The 23399-nt window shown below is 36.5% G+C and overlaps 1 protein-coding gene across 2 annotated transcripts in view; it reads right to left on the bottom strand.

Moving 5' to 3' along the window:
* kcnh3 (potassium voltage-gated channel, subfamily H (eag-related), member 3) overlaps positions 1-23399 on the bottom strand; it is a 150142-nt gene that overhangs the window by 36501 nt on the left and 90242 nt on the right. For both annotated transcript variants that reach the window (XM_052148849.1, XM_052148850.1), the window contains exons 3-8: positions 17299-17433; positions 13584-13723; positions 12887-13139; positions 11658-11815; positions 11234-11441; positions 4773-5150 (exon numbers count right to left, since the gene is read on the bottom strand). In XM_052148849.1, coding sequence (XP_052004809.1) covers positions 4773-5150; positions 11234-11441; positions 11658-11815; positions 12887-13139; positions 13584-13723; positions 17299-17433 — 1272 coding nt within the window. The remainder of the gene's footprint in view (positions 1-4772; positions 5151-11233; positions 11442-11657; positions 11816-12886; positions 13140-13583; positions 13724-17298; positions 17434-23399) is intronic.

A 23399-nucleotide genomic window follows, 5' to 3' on the forward strand; every position in this document is an offset into this window, starting at 1 on the left:
TTCAGTCCTATAGCAAGTTTAAACCTTTGGAAAAACGCAGTCCGTTATGGCACACTTGGGTCCTGTCCCATATGGTGCACGTTGTGTAGACTTGCGATCTTATAGTCTACAGATGGGCGTTTATGTTAAGTCGATGAGACCGTAGGTGATTCTTATTGTATGGAAAAAGCTGTGTAACACTTCTTCAATAAAGTTATGTATTCTCTGGAACTTTTGTGTTCCAGGGAATACATAACAGCATACCGGTTTGGAGCAACATGAGAGTGAGTAAATAATGGAAGAATTTCATTTTTGGCTGAACTATTGCTTTAATCAAGTTTATCAGAGATGACATTTAGATGTAGATGTTTAAAGAAAGTATTGTGTATTTGTATTTTTTTCCCCACTTTTCGTTTTCCTCCTAGATCGTACAACCAATATACACAGAACTTGCATCTACAGATCCCCATGACAAAAATTAATCAAGATGTTTCGAAGATATAAGCAAATACATTTTTTTTCTGATTAATTGGCCGATACTTACTCAAAAGTCCAAACATAATGTAAACCGGTTTGTAAACAAGTGTTGTGTATTCCGAACCAGAGACTAAAAACAGTTGTGAAAATGATAAGCGAAAATGAATTAATGAAATTTTAGCAGAACGTGACCAAAAACCAAAACAAAATGATTTTAAATTGATCCGGAATGAAAAAGTAATTTTTAAATGCTGATAACTGGTTATAACAGGTTAATTTTCATTCTGAGAATTTTTTCATGGAACTAAAAGCCAAAGGGAATATCATAGAAAAATTTGTAGAACTACACAACTTCATGTTGCCTGAAAACATTAAACGTGCTCTAATCCTGAAGGAAACGGCTAAATCAATAATTTTTATTAGAGATGATGCATTAATACAGATTTGATGCTGCCAGGTTCTGAATGATAAGCAAATGTAATTAAAATTATACTTAACTGTTAATCAACTGCTTGTTATGATTTCTATGCCAATAAATCCACCACACAGGAAAAAAGGCTTATTTTATCTTAATTTGGAGAGGGTAGTGGCTTATTTTGTGCTTGTTTTTCTAGACCATGTTGCTTGTTTCTCTTGTGAGATCTGGCAACAATGCAATTGGCAAATCATTTTGTTTTGTTCTAACCGGTAACTTTTGGAAAGGAGGCTGAGGAACCTCTGAACCGGAACAAAATAATACTATTTTTGCTCAGAACGGATCGAAATGAAACACATTCTGTTTTTAGTTCCAGTTCCAAACAGTGTTGTGTTGTGTATTTCAAACTTATGCTATTAAGTATTGTGCTGTCAATTTGTATTGCAGGAAGGTGAAACCATGATTATCACTTGCTTGCACATTTTAAGCATCATCAATAGGCACTGCTTTGAGAGACAAAATCATTTCTCTGAATATTAATGAACCTGTCTAGGAGGGGTGGGAAAGATAATGAAGTAAGTGAACATTGGGATCCCCGCAAGCTAAAAGAGGTTATTAAGCTATGACTTCAACATATTGATTAGGGAGGTGAGGACAGGATTCAAAAGTACAAGCACAAGTATATCCGTGCCCCATTATACATGACATTCACATATCAGGCAGAAATCATTTTCAGCCTAACAAGAATGGTTCTTGTTTGAATGAGTACAGATGTCCCCATTAGTAATGTAATTCTATAAGCATCTCGTTATCTGATTATCATAATTGTGTCCCCAAATTCTTAAGCCAGTATCTTGACAACAACATTTCATTTGTTCTAGCCACAAAAATACATTCAAGACCTCAAGGCTGGTCCAGTGTGTCACATCCAGGCATACATCAGTGATTTATCTCTACCCCATCAGTAAGGACAGTATCCCACAGCTTGAAATTTGATTATGTTGCAGTCCTTATGTGCTCCTTGTCATTGTTCTAAATGATCAATGCATGGACAAGGTCAGGCAATCTTTCACGTGATTGTGTCATGCTGTATTCACTACATATGTTACAGGCCTGGACTTCAAGAATTGTATTGTGTCAATTATGTTGATTTAAGGTAATTTTCTTGATTTCCTCACATATGTGAGGGGTTATATATCCAAATGATTTAGTTCTGAGTTAATCATTGGTCTAAAGTGAGGAAGTGACACTTCATTTAAACCAAACTAGTGTGTTTAGGCACGCAGGGCTTCATCAGGTTCAAATAAAACAAATTGTGAAAAACGTTTGTAAAATGTAAACTATAAATAAACAATAGAATATGTCATCCACCATCCAATATGTAAGGAATAATTGACGATGGCCCATTGATTTGTTTAAAAATAATGCACACCTGTGGTGGTAATGCGGTCACGACGCGCACCTCAGGTATGCATTATTTTTAAACAATTCAGTGGGCCAGAGTCAATTATTCCACTTATACCACGGTTACAACACCTTAACACATCTTTCAGGGTTTTATCTCAAGAACTTTTTTGCGCTACGCATATAATGTGTGTGTGTGTGTGTGTGTGAGAGAGAGAGAAAGAGAGAAGGTGAGGGTGAGAGAGAGAGGGAGCGTGAGGGTTTTTCCCACAGATATTTCAGATAATAGTAGGAACTGTTGTATTGATCAAGTGTATCTTGCTTTAATTCAGCTGAAGCCTTCGTTGCTAATTCGAAAACATCATGTTAGAACTAGCAACAGAGGATACGCTGCTTTTAAGCACTTGGAGAAACAAGCTAGTGTGTGTGTGTGTGTGTGTGTGTGTGTGTGTGTGTCTGTCTGTCTGTTTCCTGTTATCTACAATAATATATGACACTGAATACTCTGTGCCCGTTGTGCTTCTGACTGTGACATAGAAAGCTCGCAGCTGGGTAGTTAGGGCGTTTGACCCCCTACCTCTTCCACAGAAGTATTTTTGTCTTTAAGCCATTCGTTAAAAACATTTACTGCCCAAGCTGTTGTTTTTTTTTGGTGTTTACTTCATGTTTTCACCCTCAAGCCTGTCTAGCTGTTCATCACTGATTGTTTTATGTTGTTTGCTGGTGCCAGTTCCCTTTGATGTTCTCTTTCGTTTGTAACTTTTTTCATCTGGACTGTCCAATTCAGCTGCCGCCCATTTGTTGAAATTTTCATACTTTCCCAGAATATTAAAAGTTATTTCTGGAAAATCGAAATTGTCTGTCATTATGTTTGATGTATGATATTTTTGTTTGTTGTTTGATCTGTATGTTGTGGTGGACTGTACTGTAGGCTAGCCTATAACTTTCCCATTATTTCAGTTAATTTGGCGGAGTGATATTGAACCGTTATGCGGTCAAGACCTGGAACTTCTTAGCCGTGTGTTTACTTGAAAAATAATTGCACACCTTAGAATGTCCTTCAAACAATCAGAATCAAGCATTCAACACACCTGTGGTATAAGTACAATTACAACACAGCAATTCCAATTTGTTTCTTAATGGGGGTTTAAGCTTCTGCTTAAAGGTGCACTCAGTACTAAATGTGTTTCTCATTAAAGGGATAGTTTACCCCAAAATTAAAATTATCTCATCATTTACTCATCCTCATGACATCCTTGAGGCAATTTTAACACCAGTTATGAGTAGAAAATTGTATTACTGAATCGAAAGTTGAATCTTAATGTAATGAACATTATTTTATTAAAGTATCTAGTTGAAAACAGGTCTTGACATTTAAGCTGATATATATTTGTTAAAAGGACTAAACCCATTTAAAATAATTATATGTGTAGTGAAAGGAATAGTTCACTCAAAAAGGAAAATTCTCTCATCATTTACTCACCCTCATGCCATATCACATGTGTATTTCTTCAGCAGAACACAAACAAAAATAATTAGAAGAATATTTCAGCTCTGTGGGTCCATACAATGCAAGTAAATGGTGAGCAGACCTTTGTAGCTCCAAAAATCAAGGAAAACATAGATGTAATCCATTAGACTCCAGTGGTTGAATCCATATCTTCAAATGCGATATAATAGGTGTGGTTGAGAAACAGATACAAATTAAGTCTTATTTTATTCTAAATCTCCACTTTCACTTTTACATCTGAAAGTCACATCTGGTGCCTGTTTAGTTTCACTTTCACATCTGAAAGTAAAAGTTAAAGTGGACATTTAGAGTGAAAAAAGAACTTCAATATTGTTCTGTTTCTCACCCACACCTATAATATTGCTTCTGAAAAAATGTATTTAAACACTGGAGTCATTTGAATTACTTTCATGTTTCCTTTATATGATTTTCGGAGCTATCACCTTTCACTTGTACTGTATGGATCAACAGACCTGAGATATTTTTATAAAAAACTCTTCATTTGTGTTCTGCTGAAGAAAAAAAGTCACACATCTGGGATGGCATGAGGGTGAGTAAATGATGATAGTGTGATTTATTCCTTAAAAAAAAGTTTTACTCCTAAAGAAATTCATTTTAATTTTGAAATATACGCATAAAATCACGACCAATCACACGAGATGAAGACTCATATCAGTCATATCAGTAACCTTATAAAAGCAGTTTTCTTCTACATGGAGAGGATCCCCTCACGGGGCCAGCCATGTTAGAATCACATCACCAGCCAAATAGTACTTGCTTAATCACAGTTACTGCCCTGAAATTGGACAGTTTAAATCATGGATTAATTGAATTATGGCTGACTATGAATAATGAATTTCTACAATGGTATCTGTAACTGAAAGCTGATTTTGATTGAATCAAAGATGACACAAACAACAAAAGTTACTGAGTGCACCATTAAATGAGCATTAAGTCAACATGTAAATCCTGTATTCTAGTCCTTACCTCCAATCAGCATGGTGCAGATAGAGAAGATCTTCTCTGAGTCGGTATTAGCCGAGACATTTCCAAAACCCACGCTGGTCAGACTGCTTAAAGCAAAGTACAGCGACGTCACATACGAACTCCGAATTGAGGGCCCGCCTCCCAGTACAGCTCCAGTCTGTTCTGGAATTGTAGTGCCCACCGGCCCTGTCCCTGTTGCATTCCACTGGCTCGAGTTCCACACAGAGTCATGTCCCACCAGATCAGTGGTGTTCAATTGGCTTGTATTGGCTACCAATCTATCTAAAATGGTGGGGCGCAGCGAATCAGGAATGAGGGAGGCAAGTGGGGACAGGAAGTAAGGGGTGCCAAGACGTTTCCCCAGTTCATGTAGCCAGCCTACAAAAAAATGAGAAAAACATAAAGGAGAGGGTATGAGCCATTTATTTTGGTCACCAAAAGTCTCTATAATACTCACCTATAAGCTTTGAAAAATTTTCCATTCAAGGAATATTCTGGTTTCAATAAAAGTTAAGCTCAATTGAAAGCATTTGCAGCATAATGTTGATTACCACAAAAATTTGTATTGACTTACCCCTACTTTTCTTTAAAAATAAATAAAAAATAAATCTAGGTTACAGTAAGGCACTTACCATGGAAGTGAATGGGGGCAAACCTGTACCGGTACATGTAAAAATATTCACTGTTTCAAAAGTACAGGCACAACACGAAACAATTTGTGTTTAGTGTGTTAAAATCACGAACTAACCTTTTATGTGTAAAGCTGTATCCAATTTTACAACTTTGTTACCATGACAACATAATGGCATAAGCCCTAAAATCCTAAAACAACAGTTAAAAACACCGATTTAACCAATTTTACAGCTCAAATCATACATGAGTTTTAACAGAAGAATTATTGTAAGTGCTTTTACTGTATAAACTTTAAGCTTTACATTTCTGTTTTTAAACCTTTCAAAATTCAGCCCCATTCACTTCCATTGTAAGTGCCCAATATTATGCCACAAATGCTGTCGATTGAGCTTAACTTGTACATGATCAAAACATGATATTGTCTACTACTTTTCTCTAATATTTTCAGGCTACAAACCATTCAGGAAGTGACAAAATGAACATGCCTCCGATCACTAATATTTCTTTCAATAAAAATATCTAAAACCAAAAATGTTGGCATTCCTGTTTCTTGTTTAGATGTCAATCCATGGCTATGGTTATAATGTCCTCTATTGCAATTTCAAGATTGACTCGTGTATGAATGAATGAACATTTATTAGCGCTTTTCTGATGCTATACTTAAAGTGCTTTACATAGTGACCAGGGGACCCTCCTCAACCACCACCAGTGTGCAGCATCCACCTTGATGATGTGACGGCACGGCAGCCATAGTGTGCCAGTATGCTCACCACACACCAGCTGTTGGCAGAGAGTAAAGTATTCTATACACACACAGAACAAATATTACGGAGATTTACTGCCATATTTAAAAGTGGTCTTAACTCCCAAAACTATGCAGTGTGTGTGTGACCTCTGTACAAGGTGCTTAGGTCACTCTCAGAATTAAGCAGAGAGAAGGCGACTGTCCTTGTCCATGGTGCTGAACATGCATTTTTAATGTCATTTGGATTGTAGTAGGCTGAAACTCTTAAGATTATAATTTGGATTTATTCTTCCTTTCCCAAACTCTCCCTGTTTGCTTGTCTGTAGGCTTCTAGCTTGTAGGTTGTCTGTGGTGGTTTAAGTGATTTTCAGAGAATACCAGGAAAACTGACAGGAAAGACACAGAGAGAGAAAGAGTGTGAAAGGAAATAAATTAAATGAGGGAAAAAAAAGTACAGGCAGAAGAAAGTTTGAGGGAAAAAAGATGCCGGAGAAGCAGAGTTTCTCAGAGGTTTGAGGACCAATCACACATTTTAAAAACCTCCACCTCAAACATACACATTCTAACATTACAACATTTAGGAAGAAAAACTGGACCTGAATTTACACAGTGACTAGCTTCAGTTAACATGGTCTTTCTCTCTTTTTCACATGCACTAGAAACATGGGCGATTCTTCTCCAGGCATATAAACACATCAAAATCCCCCTTTTGTTGATTGCAATCGTTTGATATGTGCTGCCTTGCTAACAAGCAAAAGAATTCAAACAGATTGACTCCAAACTGCTGCAGTAATTCACCATCTCAGTCTCTCTTTCAATCTTCCTCTTTTCAGTTTGTATTGCTTTACTCGCATATTCATGTTTGTCCTCTTTATTGCCTTCTGCTTCAGTTAATATCTACATCCATTTGTTCTTTCTGTGGTTGTAGAAAAAATAAAGAAAAATCACTTACCGGTAGTTCCAATAAGGGTTGTTTTAGAGAACCCCCTTTTCTCTTTCACGTTTGTTTTCAGCACAAGTATGAGTAATTTTATTGGCTATGTAAAAATACTTATTTAAACGTAAAAACCTCTTTTTGGCATTAACGGAGATTACACAAGGTCACAGAACAAAAATTTATAAATTCTCCCTTTGTAAGGACAAGAACCTTAAAGTAATAATATTGTTTTTTTTATATGTAAACTGTAAAATTACTTTATGCTATTATATTGTTCTAATTGTTGTTGTTGTCTGGAACAAATGTCTAACTATAATGTACCTGCATAATGTCTCAAAAAGTGGGACAGTGCATATATTAAAGGATTAGTTCACCCAAAAAGGAAAATGTTCACATCATTTACTCACCCTCATTCCATCCCAGATGTGTATGACTTTCTTTCTTCTGCAGAACACAAATGAAGATGTTTAGAATATTTAAGCTCTGTAGGTCCAATTGGCACCCATTCACTTGCATTTTATGGACCTACAGAGCTTAAATATTCTTCTACAAATCTTAATTTGGGAAATACACATCTGGTATGGCACGAGGGTGAGTAAATTATGAGAGTATTTTCCTTTTTGGGCGAACTATTCCTTTAACTACACATATAATATTATTATATTATTATTATTAAAATAATAATATTATTTGAAATGGGTTAAATCATTAAATCAAAAATACAGATCAGCTTAAAATTCAAGACCTGTTTTCAACTAGATACTTTAATAAAATAATGTTCATTATAGTTTTGTATTACAATGATTTTATTACATCAGTAATACACTTCTACTCTCTACTTCTACTCATAACTGATGTTAAAATTGCCCCCAGCCATTATAAAATGTTATATTATAGTCAAACTATATTGTCACTTTTTCTGTTACATTGTTTGTGTAGTAAAAAAAAGGGATTTAAACAATGACATTGTATTGTAGAGATCACACTTCATGATCAAGTGGAGAATAATTTGTGAAAAACAGCCATCAACCAGCTTTTGACGAGCCAACTGCCTCTAATATGCATAGCGCAAATGTAAATATAATTGCTGCAAATAGAATTGATGAAGATTCTTTTAAAAAGATAATGGCTCTGATGCAGCAGACTAGAAAAATGATGCTTTAAAATGCCCTGCTGGTCATTTAAAATGAAATTCTGAGAAGATGATTGTCTTGTAATGGAAAAATACTGTCTTAACCTCAGAAGTTACATTGGGTTGTAAACTACCACTGCAGACACTTGTAGTGTCATTCAAAGGACAAGTGCATATGCAAGCTAATCCTGAATAACAACATAAGCAACACTGGAGAACATGTAGGATTGTTGTTCTGGGTATAAGGGCACATTATTCATTCATGTCATGGCAAGGGAGACAAAGAGCAGCCCATGGTAACATCATGAGTGATGACATATGTGAAGGAGGTAAAGATAGGGCTGCAGGCAGAGAGAAAGGTCAAGGAGTATCTGAAGGGCATATTGAGGATACTCTTAGCTGTGGTAAAGGGATAAATAATGGGGGTTTTACAGAATATTTGAACAGAGACCTCAGTGAAATACAGGTAGTGAAAAAAACAGAAGGCAAAAGAATCGGAGCAAGAGTAAGAGACAACATAAGATTAAGCAAAAAGTATAATGATATGAAATGAAAAAACTGGCTAAATTAATAAGATTTTGCAAATTCATTTTTTTTGTATCTTATTTTCAAATTAGTACACAAAACATAAAGTGATTATGGTTCAGGAAAAAGTGACAGTGAGACGGATATTGAAATGAGAAAGGAGGTTAAGGGCATAATAGTTTTAGCAGTGGCGATGTCTCTGGTCTCTTCAAAAAACACTTTAAATCCACTTCTTCTAAGAATCAGACAAGATGTTTTTTTTATTTGACAAAGAAACCCCAAAGGAGTGGATTTTTGCTTTTTATTTGGTTGGGCTTATGGAGCCAACTCCAAAATACTCTATAGTCCCTAAAGGTCTGCGAGGCAGCAAGCCATTAACTGAGGGAGGTGAGGACAGTGAAGGGAGTGACACGGGCCAAAAAAAGAGTGAAGGAGAGATCGGGATAGAGCAACCAGAGTTCCATCAGCTCCAAGAGGAACCATCAGGCAAGCCTTTTATTATTGATGCAGGAGAAAATAGCAGAACTGCAGTCAATTTACATCGTTTTATTTCCCTACTCCCATCTGTATTGGGTCAATAGTGTGCGCACACACATAAACACCAACACTCAAAATGTCTTCAATATTTTATTCAAGAGAACAGCTATCAATGACCTTGCCTCTGTGTTGTGCAAAAGCAGGTAATAACAGCTGAAAGGACCCAGTGTGAAATTGGTACTTAGGAGATTTTAAACAATTCCTTGTAAATCTGGTACATTTTTAATATTCCACAAGCTCCATTTGACAAATTTTTCCAGTTGATTATACTGTTAAAGATTTGAGGCATGTTAATCTTTAATAAATGTGTACTTTAATGGATAATATGATTTTCTGTAAAGCTGCTTTGAGACAAAGCACTATACAAATTAAAATGACTTGACTTGATGTGTCTTGAATATACATTGCTAAAATATTCCATCATAACTTGCATTTTCACACTAGCAAAACTAGACGTGTCAAGACAGCCTCATGTGCTTAATATTCAATGGCTAGGCAATGTAAAACTGGGTGAGAGGTAAATGGGGGTGGGGGTGATCTTGTTGGCACATCAGCAGAGGTTGGATATCTGTGTAGTGCCCCTGCTTTTTAGATTAACATGTGGCTGTATAGTTGTGCCTTGGGTGACTGATGCTGGCCAACTCAAATCTTTCACACACCTACATTTTCAGGTGGCTTTGCACTTGTATCAACTGTTAGCCTTGCTGCTGATTTGCCACACTCATTAAATACCAGGAATTTTGATTTCCCAAGCATATATGCATGTGAATCTTTTGATCGATTCATGCTTTGGGGCATTTTTTGGTTTTGGTTAATTTAGAATAACTCAAATCAGTTTGAAATGCTAAAAAGCTATTTGATTCAGTAACCTTTTTAAATGCATATATGAGACTTCACCTATTATGATCTTTATAGCATCTTGGTCGGTTTTTCTCTTTCACATTAAAGACAATATGTGGGAGCTTGATAGAGATGTTCAGTTCCATGTCAAATTGATCCATTAATTCACCTGTGTGACAGGGTGGAGGGCGGGGCCGGGTCGGGATTATACACACCCGGTCCCTTATCAGGCTAATTAAGCCTCCGAGAGGGATATAGGCCAACTGCGGAAGGTGGTGCGACGAGAGAGAGATTGTTTACGGTAAGCTGACCGTCATGTGTGTTTGTGTCTTTTCCCGGGTTTTGGCACCAGTGTAAAGGGATATAAAGGGAAAGGAGGAGGTGAGAACCAGCTTGACAATACAAATAATAGTTTTATTGAAAACTTTAACAAAAGACACAAACACACACATGACGGTCAGCTGAAGATAAACGATCTCTCTCTCGTCGCAACACCTTCCGCAATCAATTTACACATTTGATCTAAAAAGTCACATTCACAAGAGAAATATAATAGGATACCCGTTTCTAAGGCACATGTTGAGGTTGTTGTCCATTTACGATGTAATGAGTATATTAGTGGACAAACATCTTTAATAATATTCTATGTGTATGAGAGTCTGTGAAAGGAACTCTTTCAAATGTTAAAATAAATAAGACGGGATTTAGGTTAATATAACAAGGCTAGAGGCTAAACTGTAAGACAGCTGTGCTTACAGTATGCTAATATTATATCTGCCAAATAGAGATAGGAGATGATAGAAAAATATGGTTAAAAAAATATATATTTTTATATAGACCTTTTCATTTAGGTTGTTTTATGGTATGATTCCATTTATTTTCCAGTAGAGAGATTCCATATTTTTTTGTAATTGTTTTATGAAATTGAAAACTTTGGGAGTAAATTATATTTTGTCTCATCCAGTTTTAAGAGATAAACACTGCATTGTAAAAATCTGAATACCAGAGGAATCTCTATGATTGAAATCAAACTCTGAGTTGAACTGTAATGCATTTACTAGGCTCTCTAAATTCTAACAGTTATGTAGACTGTTCATAGACGTGGTACTCACCAATGTCCCAGGAACCAGGACTATTGTTCTCAATCTCGCTGCGACCGATGATGTACCAGACACAGGCCATCCAGTGTGCCAGCAAGGCGAACATAGACATGAGTAAGGTGAGTACCACTGCACTGTACTGGGAGTAACGCTCCAGCTTTTGCAGCAAGCGTAGAAGCCGTAACAGTCGAACCGTCTTCAGTAGATGAACCCCAAAGTACTAAACACACAGAGAATGAATGCAAATCTCAAAAAGTAAATCATAGACTAGATAATTGTTTATGATTGCATGTCCAACATCAGATGAAATGTGGCATCCCACAAGGCTCTGGGTTTGGCCCATTAAAACTGTTAAAACATGCAGATATAGGTTTTAAATCAACTGCCACAAAAATTATCTTTTATAACACATGGAGTACAAAAAAAACATACTTACCACACTGACATTGAAGGCATACAACAAATCGAAAGGTAGCGCAGCAATCAGGTCCACAAAGAGCCAGGTGGTGACATAGTGCACACAGATAGAACGCGCATCATACACTACCTGGCCTGATGTGCTCACAAATGTGGTGCGAAAGTTTAGCACAATGTCTGCCACAAAGATATAAAATCAACAGTACCAATTTATTACAGAAAACAGAATTTAATGAAAGAAACATCTAAATTTAAGTAAATTGAGGAAAAAGTTATTTTATCATTACCTGGTTGACTAACAGTTATTACATACTAAAACATACTAGCGACTACTTGCAATTGCATTAAATGGCATTTAACTGAAAATAGACTCAGTAAAGATTCATAAATAGCCTTGGGAGGTTGATTCTCTGATTCTCAGGACAGCATACCAACTGAAAGCAACTTTTTGTGCAAGAACATGTTTTGAAGAAACAAAGAGTTCACTCTGCATTATGAAACTGTGTTTAATGAGCAGGAACAGATTTTGTCATTAAACACTAACTGCTCATAAGCAATGCTAGGTGAGGACAACGCTGCATGACAGTAATATACTAGATGCTTTTCCACACACTGCAAAGCTCTATTGGATTTCTAATATTCAAGTAATGTCTATTAATCTAATAATTTGTCTATTGGGCTTGAATATGAACTGAACTGTAAAATAAATATAATCAGCATTGGAATTTGGTGAACTGTCCTTCAAAAATCCATTCAGATTAACTTGCGCTTTTACTTTTTACTCATTTTTGTGGCTTCAGTAATTGAGAGGGTTTTGATAATGTTTGCTAGTTAACATCTAGGAGTGATTTGTACTAGATACCAGCACCAGCTAATTATTTGGCCATGTAATTGCTTTGTGACATAAAAGAGAGTCTGACTCTGCAAGGCATAGACAATTCTGGCTCTCCATACCAATAACAGAATGGTGTGTTTTGATACTAAAGAAGTCTGAAAGCAACAGGCTTGGGTACTTCATTTCAACACATGCCTGACTGCAAGATCAAAAGACATTTAGAGTCACCTGGGTGCCATTACTGAGATGGCACTTCCTAGCTTGTTCACACTTCCTTGAATAAACAATGACAGGCTTAGCTGTTGTTATTTATCTGTTGAATATCAGCTGAATGAAATATGCATTCTTATTTGTGGTTAAACTGAGTTGATAATGCTGTACACAAAGTGGAAATTGTGTAGGATGAGCCTTACCTAACATAAAAAGGATTTCCACCAGGATGTCACTCACACTCGGTGGACTTCTAGGGGTCGGACCCTCATCGCGCCCACCAACAACGGTGAAACAGACGTTGTAGGGAACAGTAACTGCTACATAAAAGGTGGCTAACAGTATCAACCAATCCCAGCCAGCTTTGTAGGTCCCGTAATGGAGGAGAATGAATCGGCTCTTCTGAATGGCTGCCACTTTGTACTCTGGGATGGGTGGCTTTTCACCAAACATGTTCTAAATGAAAGTTCAGAAATGTTTAATTTAATTTTCGCAAGTTTTAATTAAGACTTTCATAGGCAGTATGGTGTGCGCCACTCAGTCACTAACTAATTGTAGAACTTATAAATTCCTTAGAGTAGAAAAAGCAGCAAATGGCTAGAAATGCATTCAGTGATGAGTTTTTCCCATTGCTGAATACAGAATACTATGTAGCTTTACAAGGTCACTTTAATACTTCTACCAATACTACTTGTACCAATGCATTCTAACCATTCTCAAGTTCTTTTCAAAATAGTGCAGATAAACACTGAGGTATCTGATATTTCTCATCTTCTGTACTTGGCCAGGTAACCAGGCACAAACGTGGTCTGTTAAACTGGAGGAGCTGCGAACAAACATAAGTTACTAGTGTACGATTGTGTAACTGAGAGTCTAAGTGCATGTTTACTTGTCTCTTACATTGTTGATCTTGAGTTTGCTCTTGTCTTGTTTCTGCAGATGTCCAGACAGTTGGTATAGAACAGCTCTGCTGCGCCGCCGGTTGGCATTAAATCCTGGAGGCCGTGTGACCTTATGCACCTCCAACCCCGTCTCCTCATCTGAGAAGGAAACGACCATATACATATTGTTTTAGTTTAGATAAATTCAGAATTGTTTGTCTCAACACAATGTAACATTACCCAATTCCAACATCTTCCAACCAGAAAAACACTAATACGTGATCAGAAATTAGCATTACTTTACCCAAGACCAAAAACAATTACAACTTATAACACTTAAAGGTGCACTCAGTAATTTTTTTTTACCTCTAATTAATTTTTGCTTTTGAAGAATACGTTTAAAATCAGGTATAATCACATGAGATGAAGACTCCAGTCATATCAGTAACCTTTTTTATTTTACATGTAAGTGGGCTGCCTCACAGAGGGCAGCCATGTTCTGATCACATGGATAACTGAACACTAATTTTGCTCAGAGAATAAATTTGAGTTGACTGAAAATAACAAATTTCTACCATGGCATTGGCAAGCAAACACTATTGCTTTTGCATGACGCTGCATCCACACCACTAGGTGTCAGCAAGTCCAAGACAACATAAAACATTAATGAGTGCACCTTTAACTCTAATTACTCAAGAGGTCTGAATCACCTCATTTTCCTACCCATTTACATCTAACATTAAGAAGCTCTGGACGCTGAAAACAAATTGCATTTGCACTCATTAGCTGATCAAGGTTGTGTAAATATGACAAAAGAAAAAGCCATCAAAAGATAACATTGTAACTGAAAAAAATTAAAAGAAACAGCTATTCGTGTCAATAACTGAGAGCATTGCATGATTACACTGAGGGAAACAAACAGCCAGATTTGTCATAGACCATAAAAGCCTTTTAGAAGCTTGTTCAAAAGGGAAAAGATGTTTTCTATGGTACCCCAGTTTCTTGTGCTTGTCCCCCTCTCAAAGGCTGCTATTTCTGTAAAAGTCAGTTATGCTCTGAAAGAGAGCTGATTTTGCAGCATATCGGCTTGGTGACCAGACAAGTTCACAATGCAACTTTCTTTGGTGTACCTATGCTTTAAAAATTATGATTTTGTTGTTGTTATTGTCCTTTTTGGAGTTGGAGAGCCTCTGGTCACTATTACTCATTTTGCATTCCATGGAAGAAAGAAAGTCAAACAAGTGTGGAACAACACGAGGATGAATAAATGATGACAGAATTGTTATTTATTTGGTGCACTATTATTACAAATTCAAGTCTGGCTTGTATCTTTTTACTTTCTATCTTTTCTCTAAGATGATGTACTGTCTCTGTTCTGTTGAGAAAATGGAATGAGAAACAGCAGAAGTTTAGAAAGACAGTCTTACAAATGTTTCAATATATTTATATACTGTATTCCCCACATTGTACCCTCCATTACTCATTTTGAAAAGAACACAATTGTTTTATTATTTTACCAGATGTATATAATCTCTAGTGCTGGTGCATTGCTCACAGCCAAATTCAGTAGCAGCAACAGCGCTTTGGATGAAGCTCAGTCCACTTGAAAAAGGGAAGCTAAAGGAATCTCCATGCCAAGCTTTCATTCTCACACTCCCTGTGTTCTGCATGTGTCTTTTCATCTCTGTCTTTATCAGTCTACCATCCCCTCTCTCTTTGGGGAGGAGAGGTGTCTGTATTACTGTAACAGCAATCACCACATGAGATGCTGGCCTGTTTCAACCATCCAAAAAACATGACTCAGTAGCCAAGAAAGAAAACGAATGAGAAATAGAGGTTATAAAGAGGTTACTATATGACATGGATAGGTCTGTGTGTGTGTGTGTGTGTGTGTGTGTGTGTGTGTGTGTGTGTGTGTGTGTGTGTGTGTGTGTGTGCGTGCATGCATGTGAATATTAGTGGATTACAGAGAAGATAAGCATAATTATTTTGTAATAAGATTTGAAGAGCATGCAGTGCAAAGCTGCAAGAGTCACTGTATATATGGATAATTTGCTCTTTTGAAACCATTCTCTTTGCTATAGAGCACTTTGTCTCTATACCGGTACTGTACATCATTTAGTAATTTGTAGTATGCCTCTAATACTGTACATTATGCATCTCTTGTTTTGCTTTTTTTTTACTTCATTGTTTTATTTGTTCTAAACAAAATGTTGCACCTGTGTTTTGTAAATGTATTGAAAGATATATGAAAGCTTACCTGCATTATTTAAGGTTTTTTGAGAAACTGAATCAACATGCAGTAATTTACTGTCTGTAAAAAAACAAACAAACAAACAAACAAAAAAAAACTGCTGGTGTCCGTTTTTATCATGCAAATGTGAATCAGTCATAGATTTTGATGATCTTATGTTACCGTATGTGGGAATCATCAAAGGTCTCTTCCTTTTCCACCAATTCAATTTAATGGTGGACACTGAAAGACAGATCTATCCAGTTTATGATACGTCAGAATTCGTTTTGGGTAATGTGCATGTATGTGTACACTTTTTTTCTTCGCTGAAGAGGTTTATTGATGTAACTACAGTACAAGGTACTTTGGAGATCAAAAAGCTTGATGTTACGTTATAGGTTTCTGTATTGGTTTCTAGGTTCCTTAGAGTAGTAGTTCTCAACCTTTATGTCTCCAAGACACCCCATTGTCGGATAAATATTCAAAGGCACCTGTGACAGGGCAAATGGCGGGGCCAGGTCATGATACTGCACATCTGGCCCCTAATCAGGCTAATCAAGCCTCCGAGAGGGAAAGGCCAACACGTAACGGCAGCGGAAGAGAGAGAGAGGAGAGAGAGAGAGAGAGAGAGAGAGAGAGAGAGAGAAGAAGAAAAAACACTTACTTGCCGGTTCTCTCATACGCCGTATGCATTAGCCTTTCCCTCTCATTTAAATTTTACTTTGGTTTTTATAGGGTACTGCACAGTTACAGGGTGTATCCCCTGTGTTTTTAATTATTGTTGTTTCCCTCCCCCTGTCCCCTCCCAGATTCAGGAAGGTGGGGATGACCTGCTGGCAGATGGGTTGGAAGGTACGCACATTTTTTAAATGTAAGAAACTACAAGCATAAATAGATTAAAAGCAATTGATCATGATACATTTTTTGATTCCAGAAATGTCTACAACGGTATGTTCTTCATAAAAATCAAGCTGTTCAAGGGATTTATAACTTTTAATTAATTAATTAAATTAATGCATTTTCAGTAAGTTGAAGTATAATAACTATATACAAATTTAAAAAATCTACCTTATTTTAAATAATTTTAAGAGATCTTGAGGCCCCCCTTAAAGTGTGTTGAGGCCACCTAATGGGCCCCGACCCCCTGGTTGAGAACCACTGCCTCCAGCACCTGTTGTGTGTTCCCTGGGAAATGAACGCATGGCCCGTTGTACCAGTTAAAGAGTTCTGCATGTCCTTGTTAGTGTCTGAATTCACATCCATGAAAGGACACTTAATGTAATTCACCGAACTCAACATCTTTGTTGGACCTGCAACAACATTTATATCAACCAATCAGATTTCAGGCAATGAGCAATCTTATCAACCTCTCATTTCCCTCTGATTTTAGGGGTATGGATAGTGATTGCTATGGTTGTTTGATTCAAACAAAGGATGTCAATATAGGAACACAGCTGTATCCTATTTGGGTAAATCAGGTCATGTGGGTATCAACACTCACCTCTTTCTGGGCTCTGTTCTTCATCTTGCACTTTCTTGTTGTCTGTGATGTCCTTGTGTGATACTAGAAAGAGCACCACCTCTCCTTTCTCATTGTTAATGGGCACGATATCCAGAAGACACCAGAACTGAGTTCCTATCACAACACAATGTCGGGCATTGGAGGTTAACCTTCAATACGAACACACATTTTTGGATACCTATTTATTGAACCACATATTTAGACCAGACATTTACATTTAAAATGTAGTATAGATTCATAAATGGCTTGATGAGAAAGAACATTTCTGTCTACTTTTCTCTCTCAGTCTAAATCAGATCTGGGTGTAAGTGGAGGTTGTCTCTGTTTGCGGCCCTGACTTGAAGTCCCATGAGTTACTATGTGTACCTTGACTAAAACGGGAAACATGAAAAATAATTTTTTCAGTTCCAGACTCAGAAAATAGCACAAAATAAATAGAAATTAAACAAATCAAGACATCTCGCAGTACAGGAAAATGTGGATACATACACATACAACAATAGTGTGCAAAGGACTTCTGAAATAAACAGGCAAAGTTCTGTCTATGTGTTTGGGTTTTTTAGTCCAAAAATATTTTTGGATGTTAATACTATATTCACACATTACAAAACGTGAAGAAGGCGGGAAATAGATACTGCTTCACTCCGAAACTTTATACAGCGGTGTCACTGTGGACAGTTTATTTAGATTAAAAAATATATTTTTTAGTGTATTGTTTTTTTTTTTTTTTTTTTTTATTATTTAGGAGTGGTGGTGGTGTAGTAGTCTAAGCACATAACTGGTGGTTCGAGCCCCACAGCCACCCCCATTGTGTCCTTGAGCAAGGCACTTATCGCCAGGTTGTTCCGGGGGGATTGTCCCTGTAATAAGGGCTCTGTAAGTCGCTTTGGATAAAATCGTCTGCCAAATGCATAAATGTAAATGTAATTATTTTCTCATCTCAATTTTTTTGAGGAGACACTGCCTCCCATGAAAAATATGAGAAAGCTATATCTCTTTGGTGACACAAATGCAAAACCATCTCTTCATAAAGTGAGAATCTATTGCACTTTTCTACTCTGTCTGGTTTGATTTGTATTTCTAAGCATTCAGTTTTCCCAGAAAAGGAATTCTCTATATATCCAATTTTCCATTGAAGTTTGTCAATTACATCCATCCATCCATTTGTACATGGGTCTGCCGGTGCTCACAAAAACGTTTATGACATTTATTGCAATGTAGTGTGCAATTAAAGGTGTTGACAGTTGAAAAGGACATGTCTTGACTGCTGAGCATAGAATTCACTGTTGTGTGTCTTAATGTCTGTGTTTGTTTTTGTATGCACAAATGTGTGTCTTCTGCAGGTTCTGCAGCTGCTCAACATCATGCCTCATTAAACTGAGATGAAGAGAAACAGAAAGAAAGAGGTAAAATATGCTTGGTTAGAGGTTGGCGTCCCTAATGATACACACTTGTGTGTGTGTGTGTGTGTGTGTGTGTGTGTGTGTGTGTGTGTGTGTGTGTGTGTGTGTGTGTGTGTGTGTGTGTGTGTGCGCGCGCGCGTGCGTGTGTGTGTGAGAGAGAGACTGAATCACCAAGCCCTTTCATTAATTAAACATTGCTTGAGTCAAGGGAAGTAAAAGAAATCTACCTTCAATAAAAAAAAGTATGTATTTCATTGAACCAGCAGTCTGAGACCACAGGTCATGTAATAAAACGAGAGATATATTTAAAACAAACCACTTCATAAGAACTAAAAAGCAGTGACTGGTCACGATTAGTGGTTCTCACTCTCAATGGGGCATGTGGTAAGTTGTGCGTGGATTGCGGAGAGTAGCAGTGAGCCACGTGAGAAGATGCATAGATTGGTCTCAGAATCGGAGGCAACTGAGACTCCGCCACCTGGATTGAGGTGACCACCATGAGGACCTACTAAGTAGTGGGAATTGGGCATTCCAAATTGGGAGAAAAATGGGATCAAAAAAAGTTTTGTGTACCATGTGAACAGCTAAAATCAACAATTAATGATTAGCCAGTTACTAAACTGACTGCACAATTTTGTGATGTTTATTGGTTTAAGGGTCAGCCTTGGATCAGCTTATTTAATACAGTAAATGATCTAATATTGTACATCAAAGCAGGCTTGTGCATTATTTGTTGGTGATTTTAAAGAACTGTTTTGCATGCAAACTGCCCATTGCTGATAATTTGAAACATTGCCAAAAGTTTCTTGAGCGATATTAAAATGCATCAGATGTTTTGCTTTTAATGCAGTAGTTCATTATAGCAATAAACATACAATTAAGGCTTCCTGTGAATTTGCACATATAATCAGGCTACTGTAATGATTGGCACCCATGTGAATGGCTGCCATTGAAGAGCTTTGTTTACTGTTAGAAATAAAGAACTATGCAAGTACATTTTTGTGGCCAAATTAACAAAACATATAAATGCACATTTAAAGGTACACAATAGGTCCTTAGGGTAAAATTATGTACTCAAACTGAGTTATAAGTAGTCATTATAAACATGTTATAAATGTGTATTAAATAACTAAAGGTACAAAAAAAAGGACCCATTGAGGAAACCACCCCAGAATTGGCAGTTGAACCTTAAAATCTACAATTTAGTAAATAACATTTTTTTCTTCTTTTTTTGAGTGCACATAAACCAAAACATTGGAAAAATTGATTAGCCCAATATATAAAATGAGAACCATATTCAAAAATCAGAATATTAGAAAACAGTTGATTAACTCTTTCCCCGCCAGCGTTTTTAAAAAAAGTTGCCAGCCACCGCCAGGGTTTTTGACGATTTTCGCTAAACTTTAATGGCCCGCAGAATATTTTCTTCCATGAATATATGAAGATGCTATATATATCAAAATAAAGATCTGAGCCTCTGCTTTTAGGCAAAAAAAATTATTTTATTTTATCTTCATTTGTTCTTTTTTTATTGCCACTTGAACAGAGGTAGGTTTTGTCAAAAACAACATTTCGGACAAAAAGCTGAGAAAAAGGCATTTTTATCAAACATGTGCTTTAGTATTAGTATGGTGTTCCACTTCACGTTTGAGACGATCGCAGTCTGTTTCTTTGATCAAAGAGTTGCGTACTCTTTCAAAACATGCGTGCGGGTCTTCCTTACCGTATACCACCTAAAACACGGCTACCCGGAAAATTCTGTGTTTGGCGGGGAAAGAGTTAAAAGGATAGCTCACCAAAAATATAAATTCTTTTACACTTATCTTGCTTGAATCCTGCCTGACTTTCTTTCCTCTGTGCAACAAGGAATAGGATGTTAGGTAGAATGTTCAGCATATTTAGTTTTTTAATTACAATGGAAATAAATGTGACTGAGGCTAACATTCTGCCTAACATCTCCTTTTGTGTTCCATGGAGGAAAAATGTGTCTGGAAAGTAAATGATTACATTATTTTCATTTTTGGGTGAACTATCCCTTTAAATCATGTAATTCATAAGCCAATTTAGTTATCTGGTTATTTCAGCATTGCAATATGAGTCTGCATTTCACCACTGTCTTCATGTGATATTCTTTATTTAGAATATCTTGTAGGATATTCTATTTGGTTATGTTCAAATGATAAGTGTCATACCAGGAGTTTGCGTTTGGCAGCCAGTTGAGCTCTTCATCTTATAAACACAGAGGATTGACAGTTGCTCGATGCAAAATGGCAGCCGTGCAACAAAGGCAATTTACTACAGTCTTGCAACTATGATCTTCTATTCCCTTTGAATTCTGTGCAACCTCACCCTGAATCTGGAAACCACAAGTGTTGCGTGAGATGTGATCTGGAAGTACCAAAAGGTTTTGAAGTTCTTTTCCTCCGTGACAAAGTTGCAAGATGGTTGTGACTGATATACAGCCAATGTGATGGGGGAAACATTTGGAGTACTACATGGGACTGTAGCAGATTGTTCAGACAATCAACCATCAACCATTACGTTGGGAAAGAACACGTAGATTGCCTATTCTCTATAAATCCCTCATTTTTTCCCATGCCTAAAATACAAATCAACCAACAACGAGCATTTGAGTATCTCTTACAAAACTACCAAATGAATGAGTCAGAAACAACGTTTCTCAAACTGAGTGCTTTCTGAATTCAGGCATCAGGGTGCATATTTGCTCATATGCGTATTGCACAAATGCTAAATTTAACTGAATAAGGTGAGAAATCGATTGTCCACACTGCTGTGTTTTGGACAACATTTTGCCCCGAAAGTCTGGCAAATTCTCCCCACCTGTTTGATAGGGTTTGAAAGAGAGGTCAACACCATATGTTTGCAACAGTTCACATGGTCTCCTGCTACTTAGAACCACGTTCTCTTGACTGTAGATGGGTAAATATGCGGATGGCATTAACTACTATATATGGCATGCTGTGCTCTTTCGGTGTATCAAATAAATCAAGCCATCAGACAAGAAAACAACTGTCATCTATGATCCGTTGTTTATCCCAGGCTGGTTTAAAGCCATTTCATGTTATTTTCAGAGATATCACTGTGGGAGAGAATTGAATGAGAGCTGTTGAATTATGTTATCTGAATCTATGCTCAGCTGCTTCAGACATGCGTTAAAGAACAAGACAGGCATTTGGTCATATAAATTGGTTTTCTAGAATGAAATGGTATTTGTTTGACTATGTACTGTGAGGGGAGGGCACACAAATTCCCTCAAAGTGAGCTATTGTAAATGTGCTCTCATTTTACATTTCTTTATTACAAGCTCAGGTTGCATTTGTGTTTGCTATTTGTTTTTCATAAAAAAGCCAAGAGCTCTCAATTGGAAACAAAAAATAATTATTATTTCAAGGTAATCGTGGGTTGAGCAAATTAAAAATAACTTCATATTCTCTTTTCAGTACAATTGGTTCATGCTTTCTCACCCCACCTTAGTCGAGTCTGAGTCAAGTCCGAGTCTTTAAACAACTGAGTCCGATTCCAGTCCGAGTCCAAAAGTGTCCGAGTCTGACTCAAGACCGAGTTCATAACATGCCGAGTCCGAGTCCAGTCCAAGTCCAAATTAATCTGTATATGCTTTAGGTGTATGAAGATAAAACAAATTGTCCTTCAACACAATTCTTATTGTGTTCTGTTGACATTTCAATTATTTGTTGCTTTTCCCCTCCACTCAAACATAGACTAAAGAAAGTGAAAGCTGTGTTAGTCATTAAAACCAGAGTTATGATTATTTTGAACTTTAGTTTCTATTTCTACTTAATTTTCAATTTGTCAATTTAGTTTAGTTTTATCTAAAATTATGGGCGAAATACATATAATGTAATTAATCAAATACATTTAATATGTTTAATACATTTAATTAAATCATTTAATAATGTCCAAAAAAAATGTATACTACACAGTTTTGGGGAGTAACGGAATACATGTAATGGGATTACGTTTTTAAAACACAAAATATAAGTAGCTGTATTCCACTACAGTTACAATTTCAATAATTGGTCAATAGAATACAGTTACATTCAAACAGTATTTTGATAGCAAAAGAGATTACTTTTTATTTGTCATTTGTTTAATTTAATATTTAGTCCTTTCAGATGGAAAACATTTATACATATAAATAATGAGATCCAAAGTGCATTTGAACAGCGGTGAAACACTTTCTTATGATGTGTTACATTCATACGAGCAGACAGAGAAGTGAGTTTGAAGTAAGTTTGGGGCAGAAGAAATAGACATAAATCTTGTGTAAATTGTCTAGCCATTTTACATGTACATTTTACGAGGAACAATCATAATTTTTTTATCAATAAAATTCACGTTGGATCATAATTTCTTTTTTCTAGTAAGACCTTTGATAATAGGGCAAAAATCGTATTCTTGATAATATTTTTGTATTGTTTTCCTGTAAAAAATATCTAAAAATCCTTAAAACAAGATCAATTAGATTTATCTTGTTTTAGAAACAACACTGCATAAGATATTTAGGTTTTTAGAGAATGTATTTTTAACATGTGTATTTTGTCTTACTGTACTGGCAGATTTTTTATAGTCAAAACAAGTGAAAAAATGACATTTTACCGCATGTATTCTGTAATCTGTAGTGGTTTACATTTTAAG

The sequence above is a fragment of the Xyrauchen texanus genome, chromosome 18 (genome assembly GCF_025860055.1).
Source record: "Xyrauchen texanus isolate HMW12.3.18 chromosome 18, RBS_HiC_50CHRs, whole genome shotgun sequence".
NCBI classification, from domain to species: Eukaryota; Metazoa; Chordata; class Actinopteri; order Cypriniformes; family Catostomidae; genus Xyrauchen; species Xyrauchen texanus.